Source organism: Mya arenaria, chromosome 4 (assembly GCF_026914265.1).
Source record: "Mya arenaria isolate MELC-2E11 chromosome 4, ASM2691426v1".
Classification (NCBI taxonomy): domain Eukaryota; kingdom Metazoa; phylum Mollusca; class Bivalvia; order Myida; family Myidae; genus Mya; species Mya arenaria.
The window spans coordinates 72839011-72860656 of NC_069125.1; the positions used below are offsets into that span (position 1 = coordinate 72839011).

General features: G+C 34.2%; 2 protein-coding genes across 18 annotated transcripts in view; one reads left to right on the top strand and one right to left on the bottom strand.

Annotated features, from left to right (window-relative positions):
• LOC128230542 (uncharacterized) overlaps positions 1 to 2463 on the bottom strand; it is an 81812-nt gene extending 79349 nt beyond the window's left edge. For 6 of the 17 annotated variants that reach the window (XM_052942913.1, XM_052942905.1, XM_052942912.1 and 3 more), the window contains exon 1: positions 2162 to 2256. The gene's annotated coding sequence lies outside the window, so the exon portion shown is untranslated. Of the gene's footprint in view, positions 1 to 771; positions 912 to 2159; positions 2277 to 2305 lie in introns of those variants that run through there. The other 11 variants (XM_052942896.1, XM_052942910.1, XM_052942903.1 and 8 more) reach the window with 7 other exon arrangements.
• The window catches only part of LOC128230545 (protein fuzzy homolog), a 33756-nt gene continuing 14194 nt past the window's right edge, over positions 2085 to 21646 (top strand). Inside the window, exons 1-3 of the mRNA XM_052942921.1 lie at positions 2085 to 2371; positions 5319 to 5440; positions 5678 to 5831. Coding sequence (XP_052798881.1) covers positions 2294 to 2371; positions 5319 to 5440; positions 5678 to 5831 — 354 coding nt within the window. The 5' untranslated portion in view covers positions 2085 to 2293. The remainder of the gene's footprint in view (positions 2372 to 5318; positions 5441 to 5677; positions 5832 to 21646) is intronic.

The following is a 21646-nucleotide window of genomic DNA, read 5'->3' on the forward strand; positions in this document are numbered from 1 at the left end:
GTACTGTGCTATCTGGTGGGATCTCATACGGAAAGCATTGCACTATCTGGTGGGATCTCAAAGAGAAAGCACTGCAATATCTGGTGGGATCTCATACAGAAAGCACTGCACTTTCTTGTTGGATCTCATAGAGAAAGCGTTGCAATATCTGTTGGGATTTTATACAGAAAGCAATGTGATATCTGGAAAGTTTTAAGCCTTTAAAAAGCAAATGTGCAGACCGGGCATTGTGCATGGAATATGCTCAAAACACAAGGTTAGGACTAAGTAGGGTATTCTGTATAGTTGGATCTTCACACAGTTCTGAAGCAATGTGTTAGCTGGTGGGGAACCTGGTGAGGAACAGCTCTTTATAGGATAAAGCATCTTTTGAGATACAACTCCAGCATTTTTAGGCTGCAAATAATAAAGAGTTAAAAGAAAAGTGAAACTGAAAAATACTTGATGAGAGAGAAGAGGGAAACAATTTAAAAAGTGCAAAGGCCATTGTACATTTCAGAGGAAGTGAAGTTTAATTAGTAGTTTAATCAAATGTTATTTTAAATTAGATAGTGATTGAATGATGAATTGTGTTTGGACCTAATCATTGCAAGTTGCAAGGAAGCCACAAGGAAAGTTTGTTATCAAAGAACATTTTAATTCACTGTCTTAGCCTAGTAGTGGTACACATGCAAAAGGTGCATATGAAGACTATGGCACATCCCTATAACCAGGCACCTCCATGAACATGTACTAAGTTCAACCATGATGATTATCACTCTCAGCAATCACCTGACATAGGTGCGACTTCACTCCACAAGGGATTCTGATCATGACGTGGCAAACCAAAGTTGACCAAAGTCCCACGTTGAGGCGACATGGAAACAAGGATGTCCGTGTGACGTGGATTTATGATGTTGTCTTGATGGGGGATACTCGTCGCTTGCCTGTCTTAATGAATTTTCATCCGACATAATTATACATGTATATGGTTTCCATAAAATTGAACCACACTAAATACCTGTAATTTGTAGGTTAAAAATGCAATATAAATTTGAAGTTCCAAAACCTAAAGGAAACATTGTATTTTATTTTGACGCATATTCAAACTAGGGGAACAAGACAATGCTGAATATTTCAACCGATCAGAAAATACAGAGGTCCAATATTGGACCGATATATTTTTAAATATTAGATAGATATCGAAAACGATATAGGACCAATTTCCTTACAGTTGGTGGAAATCTTTCTTTTTGCACATATTAATAACCTCTCTTGACTTTAATGAGCTTGATTTTTATGTTCATTTGTTTGAAACTTCCACTTTAAATATGTTGAATATGATCAAATAAAGTACATGTAAGTTATGAAAACAAATATTTAAACTGTATTTAATTTGCTTTTACAAATATTGTCATGTAAATGCCTTTCATAATTAAGTTTCTTTTTTCTTGAGATTCATGCCTGCATTTTTGTGTTCGGCACACTGCACATCAAGTCCACTGTGGTAACAGTTAGTGGTGAGAAATGTGTTTTAAGTATTAAATACGTTGCTAAATAGAGAAAAAGGTAGATCTAAATATAACATTTGCAGTAATAGATCTACATCAAAACTGGTGGTTATTGCAACATTTTCTTGGGTTTTGACGTCAAATCACTTTGCAAACCCCACCAAAATCCCATGTTGGCGTCTGACGTCAAAGCGTTTCATAAGTTTGCTGGGCTGGGTTGATTAACCCTGGCAATGCAGGACTGGGTCTGCACATCGTTTTCAGTAAATGAGCTTTTAAAATCCTAATCGCTAGCCCCCTCAGGCCAGACCCATGTCAAGCACGCCACTGATATTGTGCATTGGCATTCTGATAAGCAACTACCAGACCCCCCCCCCCCCCCCAACACCTACCACACACACACACACACACACACACACACGCACACACACACACACACACACACACAGCATAAGCTATAAATAGACAACTTCAAATATCTTGAACTTTTATTTCATTTCATGTTTCATTAAAATGAGTTAATTGTGATAATGGAAAAGGCCTAGCCCTAGGTACGAAATACATGTACACAAAAGTGTACTTTCGGTTTCATATCGTGATTAAACAAAAACAAGCATTTCCTTGTTATGTCATGACTTATGGATAAAGAAAACTTAAAAAAATACACACACATTAATATTCAGTCAGATTGACATTCAACTTATTAAACGTTTAGAAAATGTAAAACAACATTTCCTAACTATAGAGTCGACAAGGCATTTCGTACATGTATCCCATCGTTCCTATCGGCGCGGGAAAAGAAAATGGCAGCTTACGTATTTTGTTTGACAACAAGCGGTGGCGTCCCCATATTTGCAAGAAACAAGATAGGTTTAAAATCGGTAAAATCTTTTAGATTATAATTCAAACATAATCACTATGTATTTTTTTTCCAACATGAAATACATCAGAAAATAATGATGATTTGTTTTTATTTGTATCAGGTGCTTGTGTAAACAATATCCGTTGTGGTTGATCCTACCCTGTAACGCTACCAAATCAAAGTAAAAAACAACCTTTTTTGGGTTATAGACTAAACATTGTATATCAGTAGCATTTGTTTTCTTCATGTGATGTGATATCATTCAAAGGGTCACAAAAACGATATAATTTCACATTTGGCACAATTAGCCAAATGCATGAGACTCAAAGACACAGTCTATACTCTATTATTAAATACTATTGTACTGTTAGCTCATTCTGTTTGTGCACTGTGCTAGTGTTGCAGTTGTTATTGGTTCGATCACCACATCAGGAAAGTGTTTACTGGTTGTTACAGGGTATTATATTCATCCGTTAATGTTCATTTATCAAATATTGAAATTGTATTAAGTGAAGTATTTTATGGTTGAAATAGATAATCAAGTTTTACCAGTATATTTATATTTTACCATGGAAGTGCAAAGCTATTTTGCACAAAACAAGCATTTAATGCAGTTTTTACCTTTCCAATTAAAGAAAAACTGACTGACACAGACAACAATTATGAACAACTCGATGCAATCGTTATAACTCGGCCACCTCCGACAAGTTTCGAGATAGACCTGTAAATTCAACGTAACAACTCGGCCATGGCCGAAATGTTCTGATTGTTGTAAAATTTTGAATTGCAGCCTCGCAGGTGCGCTTCATGTATATATTGTTATGTTTTGACCAAATGAAAAGGAAGAAAAACCCGTCAAACTCATAATTATTTGTTGGATATTTATTTTTTGTGTACGGAACTAATATAAAATAACATTACCTGGTAATATTTCTTATTTTTATGATACTTTATCGACGCAGTATGCTTTAACCCGGAATCCCGATCGGAATAACTACCCACTTTTCGTACAAAACAATTTGTAGGTGAAGGATTTGCCATATCAAGAATCGTAAAAAAAATCTGTCAACGTACAAATATTTGGACTAGCATGCATTTAGATTGCGCGTACATTGTTATAGAGTGTGTGAGAGAGAGTCAGTGTGTATGTATTATAGTGGTCAAACAACTTTCAATTGGTTAATATTAGAATTCATTTATGCACATAATCACCCGTAACATACCCGCTATTCTATCTCTCGGAGATTGCTGTCCTGACACTTTGGAGTCGCATCTTTGAAACATTTTCTACTATTTTGCATTGTTGTAAAACAATACTTATTACACCGCTGGCTTTTTCTCTTTGTGGGCTTTTTCTCTTTGTGATTGGAAATAAAGAATATAAACGGACTGACCCGTTATACTTGTATACAGCCAGAAATAAAATGCAGCAGTACAGGATTGGCGTGGAAGGTTAATTGATGATGAGTGTGGTGTGTGTGTGGGTAGAACAAGTCACCTGGTTAGTTAGCTCAGTTGATGAGAGCGCCTTGCTAGTGTTCGGGTGGTCATGGTGGGTCCAAACTCCGCAATGGACCCTGGTAGGAACCCAAATATAGACACACTTTCGCTGCTACCTTAACACACTGGCTTGAGTGTTGCAGATTGTCCCCAAACAGCAACTTTCGCTACACTTTTAATGTAGTTAGCCTAGAGGATAGGCTAGGCAAAAGACAGACAAATTAGCGGTTGTTGGAATTACCACAAAAAACTTCATATACAAGATTGCGGGAGGGGGGAATTCTCAAATGTACCTTTAATGACCGTAAAGCACTTTATTTGTGATAATCCTGTACAGTATTTCATGTGCAGGGGTTGGGGCTAGGGTTCATACTAAATTGTGTGAGAGGGGGGTATGTTGTGTAAGAGGGGCTGGGGCAGGGTTGGGGAAGCAGAATGGGGAGAAGGGAGTGCTATGACATTGTCTTAAATGCTACTTTAATTACTGGTAAACACTTTAATTTTCATTATTCTATGCAGTATTGTTTGTGCAGGGGTAGGGGAGGTTTGAGCTCATATGTTATTGGTTGGAAAGAGGGTTTATTGTGTGTCCAGTAATAGCGCTTTAGTCATTCGAGAGTTATGGCCCTTTAATTTTGAAAATTACTTAAAATCACCACCACCCCCCCCCCCCCCACCCCCCCCCCCCCCCCCCGCGGTCCGGAGAGTTGCGGAGGAAATGGGCCATGTCTTTACCTTAAAGGTGGCCCGCAGTGCCGGATGAATGCGGTGTTTTTGGTTCACGTCAACTGTAGCGGGGAAATGGGCATTACCTGTGGGGGGGGGGGGGCATTTGGCAGGGATTTTACAATCAGTTCGTACCCGCAGGGCTGGGATTTTACCTGGGCTTGGCTGGAATGAAAGTCAAAGTCCCCCACACACTCCATTTGATAAATAATTTACCTTTAACCTTAATATTGAAAATGTAAGCATAGATGTAACAACCTGTCATGTCATCTTTTCAACATGCAGATAAACGTGTGGTAGTATTCAGTGTGTTGTAAATGTAATCTCAATGTATAGTCTGTATGTCATGTATGTATCTGTTATGTACTTGTATGTATGAAAGTGGTCATGCAAGTTCCCGTATGAGAAAGCTATTTATTGATATAGAAGATGATTTATTGTTGTAAATACTCAATTGTATAAAATGTATCAATTGTATTAACAGGCTTATTTTGTTACTCTATGACATAAAATGGAGAAAAGAGAATGAATAAGGAAAGAAAACAACTGCATTAATGCTTTATTTTATTTGAGCAAGTTGAAATGGTTTCAGGCAAGTACATTTTGAATGCAGTCCAGGCAAGTTAAGTAAGAAAATATTTCAAAGCCTGCTACCTTGACAAAATCCTTTAAATTCCTTTATGTTTGACTCGTAACAAGACTTCAATAGCCTCGATGACCTCATTCTGTGCCTATTTCAGCTTCCATTCCCCGTGATAGGGTCGTTGAATGGTGTTCATATGTTTGCTAACTCTCATGATGTTCAGCTCGTCTCCACGGTGACAGATGACTCCAAGATCTTGTGGAAATCCTTCCATGACAGGTTCTGATATGTGTTTAGAATCTAAAAATTATGTTTGTTTACAAATTGCATTCAAAGATGCAATGGCATCAATTATTATTTTAAAGTTATTAACACTTTTTACAGATATATTGCAACTTTAAGACTTAAATTATTAAAAAAAACTTATGGCCTTACACAAAGTCATATTTATGAGTTGGTTATCATTAGAGTCAACAAAAAGTAATAAAAGTACTCATGTATATAAACATGTTTCAGTGTTACATTGATTGTGGTGTCAGAGGATGATAATGCGGACGACTGTCATCTGACGAACCTGCTGACATACGTGTTCAACATAATGGTTCTGCTGCTTGGGATGGATGATGTGACTAACATCCGCAATGTCGAGAGATTCAAGAAAGATGTCAGGGTAAATTATGATATTGCTTCATTAGCTTCATACTAGAATGATTCTCTCAGGTGACATTGAGAGTGAAAATGTGTTGAGAACAAAGTGATTTTCTTTCAACTTCTAGTGGGTCTTATGACAGAGGTGGACGGGTCTCAAGATTTGTTTAAATCTGCAAAATAAGGCCATCTGAAACAAAATTATGTATATGAGGTTTTGTACAGATTCAAATCAGGACACACTACTGATTCTATACTTGACATTTCAGACTCAAATCAAGACACACTTCTATGCTTGGCATTTGTGAAAGAGTATTAAAAAAATACCAGAAATAGAAGCGTTTTTTAGGAGTTTTCCAATGGCTTTGTTTTGATGTAAATGTGAATGAAATGATTGTTTTCCTTCTAATTTTGGAGTTTCTGGTTTGGTCTTTTGATTGTTTTGCCAAAAAGGTAGGTATATTAAAATCACACTGTCCTCCTGTGGGTCCCTCCATCCTTCTGTACGGCCATTTTTTACGTGATGAGCTGTTACTTTCTCATGCAGGGTGCAAATCTGAAATAACCTCAGGGTTCGAATTTAACTTTGAGGAGCACTCGCAAAATTTTGCGAGTGCATTTTGAGGCAACTCCCGAAATGACAAATCAACTTGCAATTTTATTATTTGCTTTATTCCCTTATAATATTGTCTAATTAAAGTAGAAATTAACACCTAAGACATATTATGAATATTAAAAAGTATCAATCTTGAGTGACTCGACTACTCGAACTTGTTGATGGCTTATTCTATTTGGGGGGTATGGAAAGACTCGTCTGATGCTGGCAGCTTTTTGATAACAAACCTGTCCAATAATTTGACATTGTTCACTTTGTATATTTACCCTCGCCATCGGGTAATTTAATACCCATTCGACAAGCACGCTACAGATTTCATTAAGTCTATAAGTATTAAAAACAATAAAATAATAAATTTAAAATAAAAAAAGCAACAGTAAATGTAGCGTGGATACTTTGGACCATGAAATATATCGATCAACGAAGTCTATTCATTTTGACAGTTGGGCGGAAATGTATTTAAAGGATGATGGGGTTTACATATAGTGCTCAAAAGCGCTAAATTTAGCCAATGATTGAGCTAGGTGATAATTACGTCATTCGTATTTACTTTGTATTATGCACGCCTCGGAGCATCCCGGAAAGATTCGAGATAAAACTCGGCCTTTTCCGTATTTGTTCTATTTTTGAAAACCTACTAGAGCGTGACTCAGTACTGTCTTCTTTATACCGGTAGTGTAAACATGCCACTTATAGGCTGTTTACACTCGACTACATAGCGGAATTAAGTTCATGTTTATTCTTCTTTCCTTTTAACATTTTGTGGTCTAGAAAAAGCCACTTGCAGAATTTTGCGAGCTTGAATAAAAGTGACTCGCAATTTCCAAATGTCGCTCGCATTTTGCGAGTATGCGAGTCTAAATTCAAACCCTGACCCTGGCACAGATGTTTGGCACCCAAAAGCGACTTCTTGCACGCAAGGCATATTTGCCAAAGTGAATAGGTGGTCGTATCCGGGCTGTAACAGGGTCATGCAAAGGTGATTTTTTTTTTTTAATAACATGGCACAGATGTTTGGCACAAAGAATATATATTAACGTAAGACCCACGTCACTATCTGGAAGGTAAAGGTCACACTTAGACGTCAATTACGTCTTAGATCATTGCTCCCCTGCACTTGAAATTAGCAATCATGAATCCTGCATACATGGTTACATATACTGAAAATCACTGTGTAAAGGACACACATTTTTCCCCAGCATTCCCATAAAAAGTTCCTGTATTGCATCTTTAGTATTAGGCTTCTAACAATTACTTTTCAATACCATGTGTGGCTGATATTACTTTAATAGAGAATTAAATTGAAGAAAGTTTTTGTTTACATTTCACTTCAAAGGGACTTAACTCACATTGATTGATGGATTTAGTTATATCGGCAAGGGGAAAGGGGGTATGGTAAGTAGGCAACACATAAAAGTACTTAATTATTTTAAAGTTATGAAATTGAACCCTAACCCTAGATAGTATGAATTTGTATAAAAAAAGTTAGACGAGCATACTGTGAAGTGGTATTCTTGTGCACTGTCAATGTATGAAGGTGTGAACAACCTGAAATACTGAGCTGAAGGTGTTGAGAACATTTACGTACAATATATGGTTGTTGCTTACAATACAACAACAAATAATTTATTTAAAGGCTTCAGGGAGAGCCAAATCGGGTTGACAGAATGAAATTGTTGTTTATTGATTATGTAACATAGTATTGCAATAAGCTATTTAAGTGCTTTATACCCATGTGCTATTGTTCAATTTCACTAAATTTTATCATTCATGTACATAAGCTGTACTATTTAATAACTTCTGCTATCTTCACTATGAATGTTTTGTATTTTAAAAAAATATATTTTGGCATATTCTCACAACATCACTTTTTCTCTTCTTTTTTTGCCTGGGTCCTATCTGCTGGCTTCCAATGCACAGTGATTTACGGTTGCTCTTCCATTGATATATTTGAAAAAAGTAAACAAACTACAATAACTTATTTTCTTTTTTTGGTCAATATTTTACATTTTATTAATCAGAATACCCTTTTTATGTGTTATAAACAGGCTGTCACAATTTAACATTACGGCCAAATAGCATGGTAAAATCTTATTTGTTCACTGGTTTCCTTAAGTTTCGACGAAGTGTGTAGCAACCCTGGATGGCCTATGAAAGCCTTAAAACTAGAACTGTTATATCCTTGAACAAGTTCAATTACAACCTAGGATGTAATATTAAAAATTGATTTTAAAAACAAAACTGCTTGTTTTAATTTGATCACCTATGGTTGGTATGCGTAAGGCATCAATCAAAGTTTTCCCCTTGAACTTGACCTTTTCAGGGTTTTCACCCTGTTTAAGCAGAGGCCAAAATTCTTTTACTTCCAAATTGAAAAAAAAGTATGTTTTTCCCAAATTTTTCGACTTTTATAAAAAAAATATAATATCATTGAATCTTAGTTAAATGTGCTGATGTTATAGTGGAGTTTTTTTCTTACTGTATATCAATCTTCCATTATTTTTTAGTAAATGAGCTTTAAGCATTGATGCATTTTATGTTCCCAATGTGAAGTTTTATGCATTAGAATTTCCCGAAATGAAAAAGCCAGGCCTCTTTCCAATTTCGCTGAAAAAGCCCTGCATTTTTCATCAGATCTTTTTCAATCTTGGTAACTATGTCAATGGGCATAACAAACTCATGAGTTATGGCCCTTTAATTATCAAAATTTGACTAAATTAATTTTTCATAAATTAACCAGATAGCTTTAGACACTCTGATATTATGGCACCTGACTTGCAAATTCTTTGCTTAATTTACACCTTCACCTGGCAGTTTTGGTTGCAAAGATATTAGGCATAATATCTGATGTTATTAATTAAAATGGGATCAGACAGTATGGAGTTTTTTTTCTTGATTTGTCTGTAATTGCTTAAAATGTACTAGTCTAATTGCTTAATTATGTGATTGCCTTATAATGCTTCACAGCAATCGTGTAAAACACTAGGTACACAATTCATTTGTTATGGGAATTTTTAAAGTTTTGAGAAAGTTTTAAACATGTTACCACAACAACTACATGTATTATTAAATTTAAAATCAAGTTGCTCTGTACTTGTAAACATGTACATTTCAAATCAAACAAGAACTGAACATTTAACTTTCAGTTTATGATCCATTCATAATGAACCCAGCATTAGTTTTCATTTGATTACCATATATATGTGAGGTTCCCTGTAAATCATATTTTGGTTTTGTCATTAGTTCATTGTTCTCGAAATTACACATCTGCCATTTTTCTCATTTTCCGTAATCTTCGTACATTGGATTTGAAAATACATGTGCCTGATGGGTAATATGCAAATTAGCAGTGTGGGTACAATACAGATGAGGCTCAGTTTAGATCAATAATTTAAGTGATAATTGAAGTATCAGATAGAAAAATCGCAAATAATTTACGCAACTACACAATCGTTCAGATTCTGAAAAAAATAAATCAGATGGGAAATGTAAATGATGTTTTGAAGTTTCTTTCAGATGAAATTAAGTTTTGTTGAGCAGATCTATTGTATATGATGACTCCCATAAAGTGAGCTATAGATTGTAAAATAAGACCATTTCATTGTGATTCTCATGTATCAGTTCAAATCTTCTAAATTTGACAATAATGATTATCTAAGTCTCAAGCAGTATGTCTGTGGAAGAAAGCAGGCTAATCTGTTGTTAAAATCTACTGTGTAGTTTTCTTTTCAAATTGTTACAAAATTACTAATTTTACAGATGTATGTTCTTCTCAATTATTACTGATTACTAGATTCTCAGAGTATTTTTCTGTTTTAAAACATCAAAATTTAAGGCCTTTTGTTATGTGGTTTTCAAAGAGAATGATGAAGTTGAAATAATTCTATAGGGTTGATGCCTGAACTTCATCTTGCAGATAATGTTCTAAATTATAGATATTTAAACATTTTAATAGACAAAAACTCCTTCAGGAAAGGAAAATGGTAAAATTAATGGCGCCATACTGATTGCACAAGCCGTACTTGGTTACTTGAAATTTCTTGCATTTAAAATTTTCAAAGAACATAGATTGATGGTAAGGTTTTTTTCTAAATAATTGAGGAAAATTGAGTCGATTATCAGGCCACCCTTTTTTTATTATTTTGACAGATTTGGGCTAAAATAAAAATATTATTTTTTCATTAAATTCAAAAATAGGAGCTGGCAAAACTGAAACCATTTTCAGCCCCTCTTTTTTATTATAGAAAACAGTGAAGGTATTGTCAATAAATTAGCCTTGGTGTTGTTGTCATGGTTGCGTAGTTGTGATATAACTTCAACCTTTTTTAAATATACTCAACTTATATGTTATATAATGTAAAGCCAGCATTATTGACCTTTGAATATATGTGTGTATAGTTCCTAGCCAAGTTAGCAGATATATTAAGAGGACAATAATTGGCTGCAATAATTTTTCAGTTATGCCCCTTGTTTGACTGGGAAAAACATCATCAGATGAGTGTAGGCAATTATTCTGTAGCGCTCTTGTTTCACCTATATAATGTTTAAAATGGAATCCTGAACAATAAGACTGTATTCTCCTCCTTAAAGGAAAATACCCACAAAGTACTGATTTGTGCAACAGTTTCAATTATCACAGACCTGTAATATTAAATGTATGTGTATGTTAAAATATTCAGACTGATGATACGTTTTAAATATTTTGTTGAAAAGATAGGAGCCGTTGTTAAAAATAAACTTTAAAAAAAAAGGTTTTGAGATCTGAGAAACGAAATATCAATTTTGGGTGGCCTGACAGTAAGAATTTACAGTCTTATTTGGCATGAAATTACAGGAGCTGTATAATAGTCAAAAGAATATATTTAAAATATTTGAACTACTTTTGGAATTCAGTTTTCTAGAATTTTAGAACTTTGGAACCAATTGAGTTCAAGGGCAATTTGCTTCAGTTTTGAAGTAGTAATTATATATAAACATTTTTGCATGTTTTTAAATACATATGTTGGTTAGAAAACAGATCAAGTTTATAGATAAAACGATAACAAAGGAAAATAAAAGAAATGTAAGTGTTTCCAAACAGTAGAAGGATTTGAACTTGTAACCTCAAGTCCTCTGGGACCCTCATGCATCTGATGCCAGTTTTTAGGCATCCAAATATGACGGGTCCTATGTCACATGTGGACAGCATTCATTATAATAGCAGAACAAGTCACCTTTCAAGTTATAAGAACATATATTGTATTAGAACAAAGTGATGTGACATTTTTGTCAACAGTTGCAGCTGTAGATTGGTAACACGAAGCATTCTTTAAATTGGCCCAATTCAACAGTTCTTTTATTTATTTAAATAAACAAACAAACTGAGCATGACAGTGAATGTTTTTGACATTGAAATGAAAACTAAATAATTTATGATTATAATGATGCATATAATATATGTTAACTAAGAGAATAACAGTTAAAGGGCCTATGCACGAGGTTGGCACCAAAAAAAATTCAGTAACGAAACTCTTTGATATCATAATTGTAAAAAAAAATACAAAATATAAAAAAAAAAATCGAGTAGGAGACCGGGTTCGAACTGGTGTCGCCAAAATTGCAGTCCAGGGTTGTATCCACTGTCCTAACTTGGAAATATCACGTGATAACATCGACTAGCCAATCATGCATAAGATTGAATTCTACTGGGTATACATACCTAGTAATCTTTTTTAATGGAAAAATACGAAAAAAGATTGCAAAAAATAAATTAATTGTAAACTATGTGATACTTCAGTTAGTTAGTTTCAATGCATTGTACACATCGATACCAAGTTTATGTCAGTTTTTAACAATTTTCTTTTTTTTACGATATTTCATCATAGCCCCTTTAAACTGTTACTGCCCCGTGTTACTGTTACTGTTATTTATTATGAGATGTGAATGCAAAAAGGTTCTAACTGACATTTAATAAAGAAGAAGATAGAACCTTTTTTTCTTATTTTTTTATTTAATAAAATTATTTTATTTTAAAATTTACTGTATCAGTTCTTGAGTTGATTAATGATATTGTTTAAACCAATCTCTCAGTATTTAGTTTTTGAGTTGATACAACTAAAATGATACTGGCCGGATTGGTTTATATAATATTAAGTTTGTCTGTTAATAACTTCTTTGAACAATTCCTTCCAGAAAATGTATTGCTTTGCTTAATATCCTTGTATACATTTTTCTACATTACTTTTTGAGGGAAATTTTATTAATTTAAGAGATGTTTGCTGTAAAAAGTAATGGAATTGTGTATACCCTATTAGATGAGTGATAAATATAATGGTGTAGATGATATTGCTACATTAGGTGGCGTGTTCCCAAACATGGTTCGAAAAATTTGATTAGTGATTTGAAAGGCACAGCTGATGTATGATGGCATGTTCGTAACTAACTTGAATTTATGTCGGATATTTTTTCTGACTCCAGTGTTTCATTTTGGTTCTTGAAAAAGAGAATGGATCATCATAAAGGACTTAAATGGGTTAGAAAAAATAATCTTGCCTAAACATGTGTACATGTATAAGCTGTCAAAATGTGGATAGAATATATGCAAAGTGACATTGTATTTTGCTGTGTTGGTTACAAGTGAATTCAGCTTTTAAATGAATATAGTTTTGTTCTTAGTTTGAAGACACCTTGCCAGTGGTTATACCCCCAGATTGATATTTCTCCCACCTCATATAAGTAGATCCAAACATATAGCCATGCCGGAAATCCAAATCCTTATCTTGCCCATGGGCAAAGATAAAAAAGTACACGTATGGAAATACTGTTTTTATTGTCATCAAGCAATTACCTCCCTTGTTGAAAACTGTCGTCTTTAGCACTATGGAAACCTTGTCTTTAGGCAATATTTAGAATCCAAATAAATCATGTCTCGCTTCAAATGGCACCAACAAATGTTGTTCACGCTGCATTAAAAAAAATAACGCTGCACACTCCTTAGATCTATTTAAAGAACAATTTGACTATAAACATATTTTGAATCACTGTGTGCATATCTATGACAACCACAAATCATTACATATCTGTACGCTGTTATTTCACTATGCTAAAAGAGTTCCAGTTAAAAATTCATCTTAACTTTATTTTGTTTAACTGAGGTGGGAGAAAAAGCATCTACCATGGATGCTCGTGTAAGATAGGTTCATCCCAAACCTTGTTCAGTGTGTTCTGCGGAAACTTGGTAAGTCACGTTTCCACAAAACACCGTACCTTTGGGTTGGAATACCAAGCTGCCATGAAGGATTCTTATAATCTGCGGGCTATATAGAAGTTGCACTCGGTGCATCTTGTCACATCAAATCCAAAAAGTATTGTGTCATATGTTGTTTCAAAAGTATTGCATCTATTCAAATAAAACTTCATAGATTTGTTGGACGCCATGGGCTGTTGTGCACCTGCATTTCTGTCCCATGTCACTCAGGCTAACAAAGGTAATACTGCCCATACAAGTTGGTATGAAAACATTGTGTCCCATATAGATCCAGAAGGTTTGCACCTTAGACACTCATGAAACTTAACAGGAATGTTGGTCAGCATGGGAAATTGTGCACATGTGATTTTTATGTCCCTAAAGGAGGGCATATTGTAATCACTCTGTCCTTTCTTTGTGTGTCTGGACAGTAACTTTGGTCATGCAGAGAGGGATTTTTAAATTTGTAGGCACATGTATTCAGTACATAAAGACAACATGTTGCATGCAATACCCATGTCCGTTCCGCAGAGATCAAGGTCACACCTACAGGTTAATTATTATGGAATGCTGATTATATGCACAGAGTATAGTTGGTTGTGTGTGGGCTATCATGCATAGAGGGATTTTATTTTATTTTTGGCACATGTGCTAGATACAAAAAGACAACGTGTCGCGTGCAAGACCCAAGTCCCAACCTCAAAGTTCAAGGTCACACTTACAGGTTTATCATTATGGAATAGTGCATTAACATATCCAGTATACAGTTAAACACCGTTAATCCAAAACATTAGGGACCCAAAGAATTATTTCGGAATAGCAATATTTCGGATTAACAATTTTCAGAAAATGACAGCATTCACGAATTATAGATGACGTGAAATACATAGTTTTGAAGATTGCAATGTCAGTTACATTCGGTTTAAGTGACCTTTTGTATACAAAAATATTTGTTGATTTATTGTTTAATTTATTTGTTTCTTTATTATACTTCTTTACTAAAGCAACATAAACATTCAAAACAAAATGACAGCACATGTATGCATTCGGAACATACCACGAATTGTTCAGTAGTGGGTTGAGTGAGCAATGCGGCAATCAAATCTTATGACATAGACATTTTCAAACAATATTCAGGTTGTGTTAACAAGCAATTGTAAACACACTACTGTAAATGACTGGGTATTAGACGCATTTTTTTCCCTCTGATATAAAAAAATGCCTGCGTCTAATAACCAGTAACAAGCTTTTGAACTTTTGTTCTGAGGTGGATTTCAGGCCGAGCATTTGTTTAGATTTATGTAGAAGGGGATGTTACTTGCGTCATAACGATCGAATATATATGAGTTAAAGCGGCAGTTGAAGATCAGGATACGGTATATCGTAAGACGTTTATAATTAAAAAAAAATATTTTACAATTAAAATTATTCAATATTATTTTGAATATAACAATAATTAAACATGCATATAAAGTAGCAAAGCTGTGCACTGTGAAAATAGTTTTTGTCTTTGTACGATAGGGTGTGAAAAACTCACACTGCCTTTAAAGGGGCTGTATGATGAAATAGTGAAAAAAAAGAAAATTGTTGAAAACTGACATAAACTTGGTATCGATGTGTACAATATATTGAAACTTACTAACTGAAGTATCACATAGTTTACAATTAATTATTTTTTTCACAGTTTTTTGGTATTTTTCCATTAAAAAAGATTACTAGGTATATCTACCTAGTAGAATTCATTCCTTATGCTTGATTAGTCAATGTTATCACTTAATATTACCAAGTGAGGTATATAGTTGAAATATTTCAACTGTTAAGGGTAAGCCTTCGTAGCACAGTGGATACAACACTGGACTGCAATTTTGGCGACCCCGGTTCGAACCCGGTCTCCAACTCGTTTTTTTTTGCATTTTGGTATTTGTTTTACAATTATGATATTAAAGAGTAAAACATTTTATTAAATAATTTTCCTGAGATTCGTTACAGAAAAGAACTTTTTTTGGTGCCAATCTGTGGGGTACAGTCCCTTTAAAGCTGTTTAACATATCAATACTACAAACTTTTGCGATAATGGTCTTGTTTTTTCGCACTTTGCCACCTTCTTTTTTCTTTCTGTAGGTTTTGACATTTTGAGAGCAAACCTGTACAATATAAAAAAAATTGTTCGGCACTGTCAACAAACATGGTGGCCGATCGGGGCAGACGATTTTGACATTTTTTCCATGTGTCCTATAACCCAAAACATGGATTTAAAGTTTTGTTTCACAGATTTTTTTGCCTTCGTCTTATACCCCCTATCATCTTATACCCAGTAATTTACTGTACATCACCAAAATGAATCGCTCATTATCTGACATCGATGTTTGTAACACACAGTGCTCTATGTCATTCTTTAACAAGCGCTAATTGTGCTCAATTGTCACCTCTAGCTGATGCCCGAGTGCATGGTGTGGTGTGAAAAACTGTGACATGTTCGAGTTTGAAATAAGATAATGTGATAAATAGGTGTGAAATACCAAATCGGGACTTTTTTTTACCTCGGAATAGCGATTAAATAGCGAAAGAGTAAAGTCAGGACGGAAAAATAATTTTGAAATAACGATTATTACGGCTGTGTTCAGAATAGCGGTGTTCAACTGTAGTTGGTCTAGCACAGTCTGTAACTGTGTTACTTGGCAAAGTGTTCCGTATATAAAGGCGACCTGTTGCATGCAAGAGCCACGTCTGTACTATGTCTTTTGACACTTGACTGATTGTGCATTTAATGCATGCGATTTTATGCTGGCCATAGTACGAAAAAAAGTCGGTCACCGATATTTTTATAAATACAGAACTTCAACACATTAAGTTTCTCAGAAAACTATTGTTATTATGATGATAGGGCTTCTTTTACAACATATGCATAAATGCATTGTTTTGTATGGCTGAGGTATCTTAGGCCACAGCAATGTTTGGTTTTGTCTTAGTTGGTTGTTTTTTTACATTCTCTGAAGATATCGCATTGTTTTTTCATTCATTTCTCGTCAGTTCTGCAAAAAAAATGTTTGACAAATTAACAGGGCTATTTGACATGTGGGATAAACCTATTTTACAAATAATGCAAACTAAGAAAGGAATCCTGCCATTATTTCCTTAGAGAAAACTTTATTTTGAAGTTTGTATTTGTGGAAAGAATGTGTCCAAACAAAAGATTTGAAGATTATTCCCTGTTTAATTTGTTCCCTCAGTTTAAGATAATTGCATCAAGCTTGTTGGTTTTAAAATGCAGGCAGCTATGCAAATTGTATCATTAAAATGTGTAAAATCAATAGGATTATATTTGCCTGCAAAGTATCCCAGAATTTTATAAATACATATCCTGAATCATCCAGTGTTACAAAATGGTCTATATGGCCTTACCCTCAAAATAGCTGCTTATGGTGATCAGAACACCACATATGGTATGAACTTGTATTCCCTTTGGGCAAAATGCTGAGAAAATTAATACACTAGAATACAAGCATGTGGAAACATGTAATGAACTCTTTTAGCTGTTGAGTGGTTTGAAAATGCATGCATTAGAAGGGTTTGTTTGCTTAAGTTTTGCTGATGAATTTGAAGAAAAATGGTAATTTCATAAAAGAGCTGCTCTCTTGAAGCATTGGTTGTTTTATGGATTCAAGCAATAATGTGTATGTGGCAACCATGATTTAATGTGTCCAATACTAATATTGATATTTATTTTTTTAAATCAAAACATAAATAAAGCCTGAAATGGAATCATTCTGTTGCATGATTAGGGACTAATATGGCAGGTTCCTTATTGTAAACTTCCTGTAGTGTTGTGGTAAAGTGGACCAACAGTTATTCTTGTGATGTTCAATGCTCATGGTCCCTAAAACATGTGCTACACCACTGTCTGGTGCTACACCACTGTCTGGTGCTACACCACTGTCTGGTGCTACACCACTGTCTGGTGCTACACCACTGTCTGGTGCTACACCAGTGTCTGGTGCTACACCACTGTCTGGTGCTACACCACTGTCTGGTGCTACACCACTGTCTGGTGCTACACCACTGTCTGGTGCTACACCACTGTCTGGTGCTACACCACTGTCTGGTGCTACACCACTGTCTGGTGCTACACCACTGTCTGGTGCTACACCACTGTCTGTCGGGTAGTTAGTGAAATACATAATAACTTTATTCAGAATCCCTAACTTCAGATTTTTTTTACAATTTTGCAAGTATTCCTTGCAAGTCTCAAATTCAATAATCTATCACCATGTAAAATAGTAATGAGAAATGGGTGAGAAAACGAACTCTTGCCGGGCAGTTGTTAACGTTTACATTACATACAAAAGATTTCAATACATTAGTTTCTATGTACATGTGTAAAGGAAAACAGAAAAGTTAAAGCCTCAGTGCCAATTAGGATTAAATAATTAGAGAAAAAAATAAAAGTGAGTATATAACTATGATACATTCTCATATGATGTCTGATAAATTCCCTAGGTCCACAAGATGCTTTATTCAACAGAAATGTATGGGAAATACCAAAGAAATCCCACCCTGGTCCACTGACTTACTATATGCTAATGAGGCAGATAAGTGGGCGGAGCATAGCATCAATGTTGTTTAGTGAAAAATCACAGATAGCTACACACTCGATCATGTTTTTGTAAAATGCACTTTTTGTGTACTGTAAATGACTGGGTATAAGACGATAAGGGGTATAAGATGCAGGCAAAAAAATCTGTGAAAAATCCAAGAAAAAAAACTTTTAATCTATGTTTTTGGTTATAGGACGCATAGAAAAAATGTCAAAAACGTCTGCCCCGATCGGCCAACATTTTTTTTACAGTGACAAACATTTTTTTTTTCGTGAAAATGGCGATGGTTATTTTTAAAACCATACAATACTAATACAAAGCAAATATGTTTCATTGTTTATTCGTTTCATGTTAAATAAAAACATAACAAATTATTTTGAAATTTGTATCTGGATGGCACTGAAAAGTACCTTTTATGACAATTTGTAAGATTTCTTTCTGACAGTAAATTGTAAACGATAACGTAAATGGCAACAGTTTGTAGAAGTGGTATGTTAAACAGCTTTAAAAGCAGTGCGAGTTTTTCACACCTTATGGTACAACTGACAAAAAATATTTGACAGTGCACAAAATATTATTGAATTTTTTTATTCGTACAATAAAGTAAATTGAAAATAATAAAAAACGTTTTACGATGCACCGTATCCCGATCTTCAACTGCCATTTTAACCCGTATAAACTCAATCGAGATAACGTGAGTGATATCCCTTTCTACACAAATCTAAACTAACTAGTTTTTTCACCATTTATTTCTCTGAAGAGCCAATATCGGCCTGAAATCGACCTCAGAAAAAATTTCAAGAGCTTGTTACTGGTTGTAAGACGCAGGCATTTTTTGACATCAAAATCTGAGGAAAATAAGTGTGCCTCATAACCAGTCATTTACGGTATAATTCTTGAAAAAATATAGAGATGTATGATATCGTTATAATTCTTGAAAAAAGTACCATATATATTGTTAATGTGCTATTAAACATATAGACATGACTGTAGGGGTATTTTGTTGTGTTTTTTTTTTGTCTGCCACACGAACAATGCAAAATATGTTTATTGTCAGGCAGAAAATAGTGAAAATGGCAAAAATGTAATATATTGTCAGACAGAAAAAATGCAAAATATGTTATGCATTGTCAGACAGAAAAAGGCAAAAAATGTAATGTATTGTCGGGCAGAAAACGGCAAAAAATTTAATGTATTGTCAGGCAGATGAAGGCAAAAAGTATAATTTAATGTCAGGCAGAAAAATGCAAAAAAATGTAATGCATTGTCAGGCAGAAAAAGGCAAAAAAATGTTATGCATTGTCAGGCAGAAAAAGGCAAAAAAATGTTATGCATTGTTAGGCAGAAAAAGGCAAAAAAATGTAATGCATTGTCAGGCAGAAAAAGGCAAAAAAATGTAATGCATTGTCAGGCAGAAAAAGGCAAAAAAATGTAATGCATTGTTAGGCAGAAAAAGGAAAAACAATGTAATGCATTGTCAGGCAGAAAAAGGCAAAAAAATGTAATGCATTGTCAGGCAGAAAAAGGCAAAAAAATGTTATGCATTGTTAGGCAGAAAAAGGCAAAAAAATGTAATGCATTGTCAGGCAGAAAAAGGCAAAAAAATGTAATGCATTGTTAGGCAGAAAAAGGCAAAAAAATGTAATGCATTGTCAGGCAGAAGAAGGCAAAAAAATGTTATGCATTGTCAGGCAGAAAAAGGCAAAAAAATGTAATGCATTGTTAGGCAGAAAAAGGCAAAAAAATGTAATGCATTGTCAGGCAGAAAAAGGCAAAACAATGTTATGCATTGTCAGGCAGAAAACAGCAAAAAAATTCATGAATTGTCAGACAGAAAAAGGCAAAAAATATAATTTATTGTTAGGCAGAAAAAGGCAAAAAAATGTAATGCATTGTCAGGCAGAAAAAGGCAAAAAAATTCATGAAATGTCAGGCAGAAAAAAGCAAAAAAAATCATGAAATGTCAGACAAAAAAAGGCAAAAAATATTATGTTTTGTCTGACAGGCAGAAAAAAAATAAATGTATAATGAATTGTCTGATAGAAAAGGGCAAAACATGTAATGCATTGTCTGGCTGAAAAAAGGCAACAACTTTGTTTAACAGGACATTTATGGTAAACCAATTATAGGTATAATTGGCTGAAAGAATATGCAAATAAGCAGATAGTTTATGGACCCTATTATGACATCCTGTGATGGCTGTATGGTGCATGTTAATGTCTATCAGATGGGAAAAATACTGCTATTGTTTGTCCTTTTTATTAGAAGCTTCCTAGAATCTCTGGTTATCTTTGATGAAAGCTTTTTGTGTAAATCTCTTATTTAGAAAACTTATATGGAAACTTGGCTTTCTGCTGAATTAAATGTGATTTCTTGGTTCTCTAATCTTATTTCCGAATGACAGTATATAAAATTCTATTCGACGTTTCGTGACATTGTGATTTCATTTTGAATTTAAACTAAATTACATTTTCTTGCTGTGCATTTTGTAACAAAGACGAGTTTGAATGAATAGAAGAACTTACAATCTACGAGGGCCATTCAAAAAATATGTGTACTTTATAAGTTTTTAAGTTTTTAGTGTGTAAATGTTTTAGTGAATAAATATATTTTCTTACATTTGTATAATGCCATCAAACTTTGTGATGATATGCACTTGTGTATTATTGGTAAAATGTAAGAATAATAAATTCATCTGAAACAAACTTTCTTAGAATCCATTTTTTATTACTTAAGTGAGTGACAGAAATTGATGAGTTGAAATGTGTATGGCACAATGTTTTTTTTTTTTTTTTTTTCAAAGAATTTGGATTTCTTTTATGTTTTCTGATCTAAGATCAGCAGTACCAGTTTTATATTTGTTTAATGTGATAATTTGAAGTTATCATAGAATGTGCTTCCTTTTTTTTACATCCACAAAATGAAAAGCCCCCAAGTGCAAATCGAAAAATACTCATGTGGATTATTATTCACGTCTCCCATTCTAGTTTGAACAGGTAATGGCTAGCCCCACCTTATTCAGCCTTCAGGAACAATACATAAATGTAATTATTACCCTTATCAAATGTATTGTTACTACAAATTTTTAAATGGCCCTCATAGATACTTATAAAACTCATCAGGAAAAAAGAGAGTACGGGCTTTTCTTTAAAGCTGCTTTAGCTTTAAAATAGATTAGAGTCAGTTTCGGAGGAAATGTGGAATGAGAGCGGAATTGGCTTGCATCTATTGTAAAATTTAAGCTTATCGTATAACTATTTACAGATGATCTTAAAGACATATAGGATCTGACATGAGTTGTCATTTAATACAAGATTTTATTAAACGATTTAATGAAATTTGTTAGTAAGCGAGCCTCTGGCGAGCTTACTAACAACTTTCATGGACGAGTTTAATAAAAT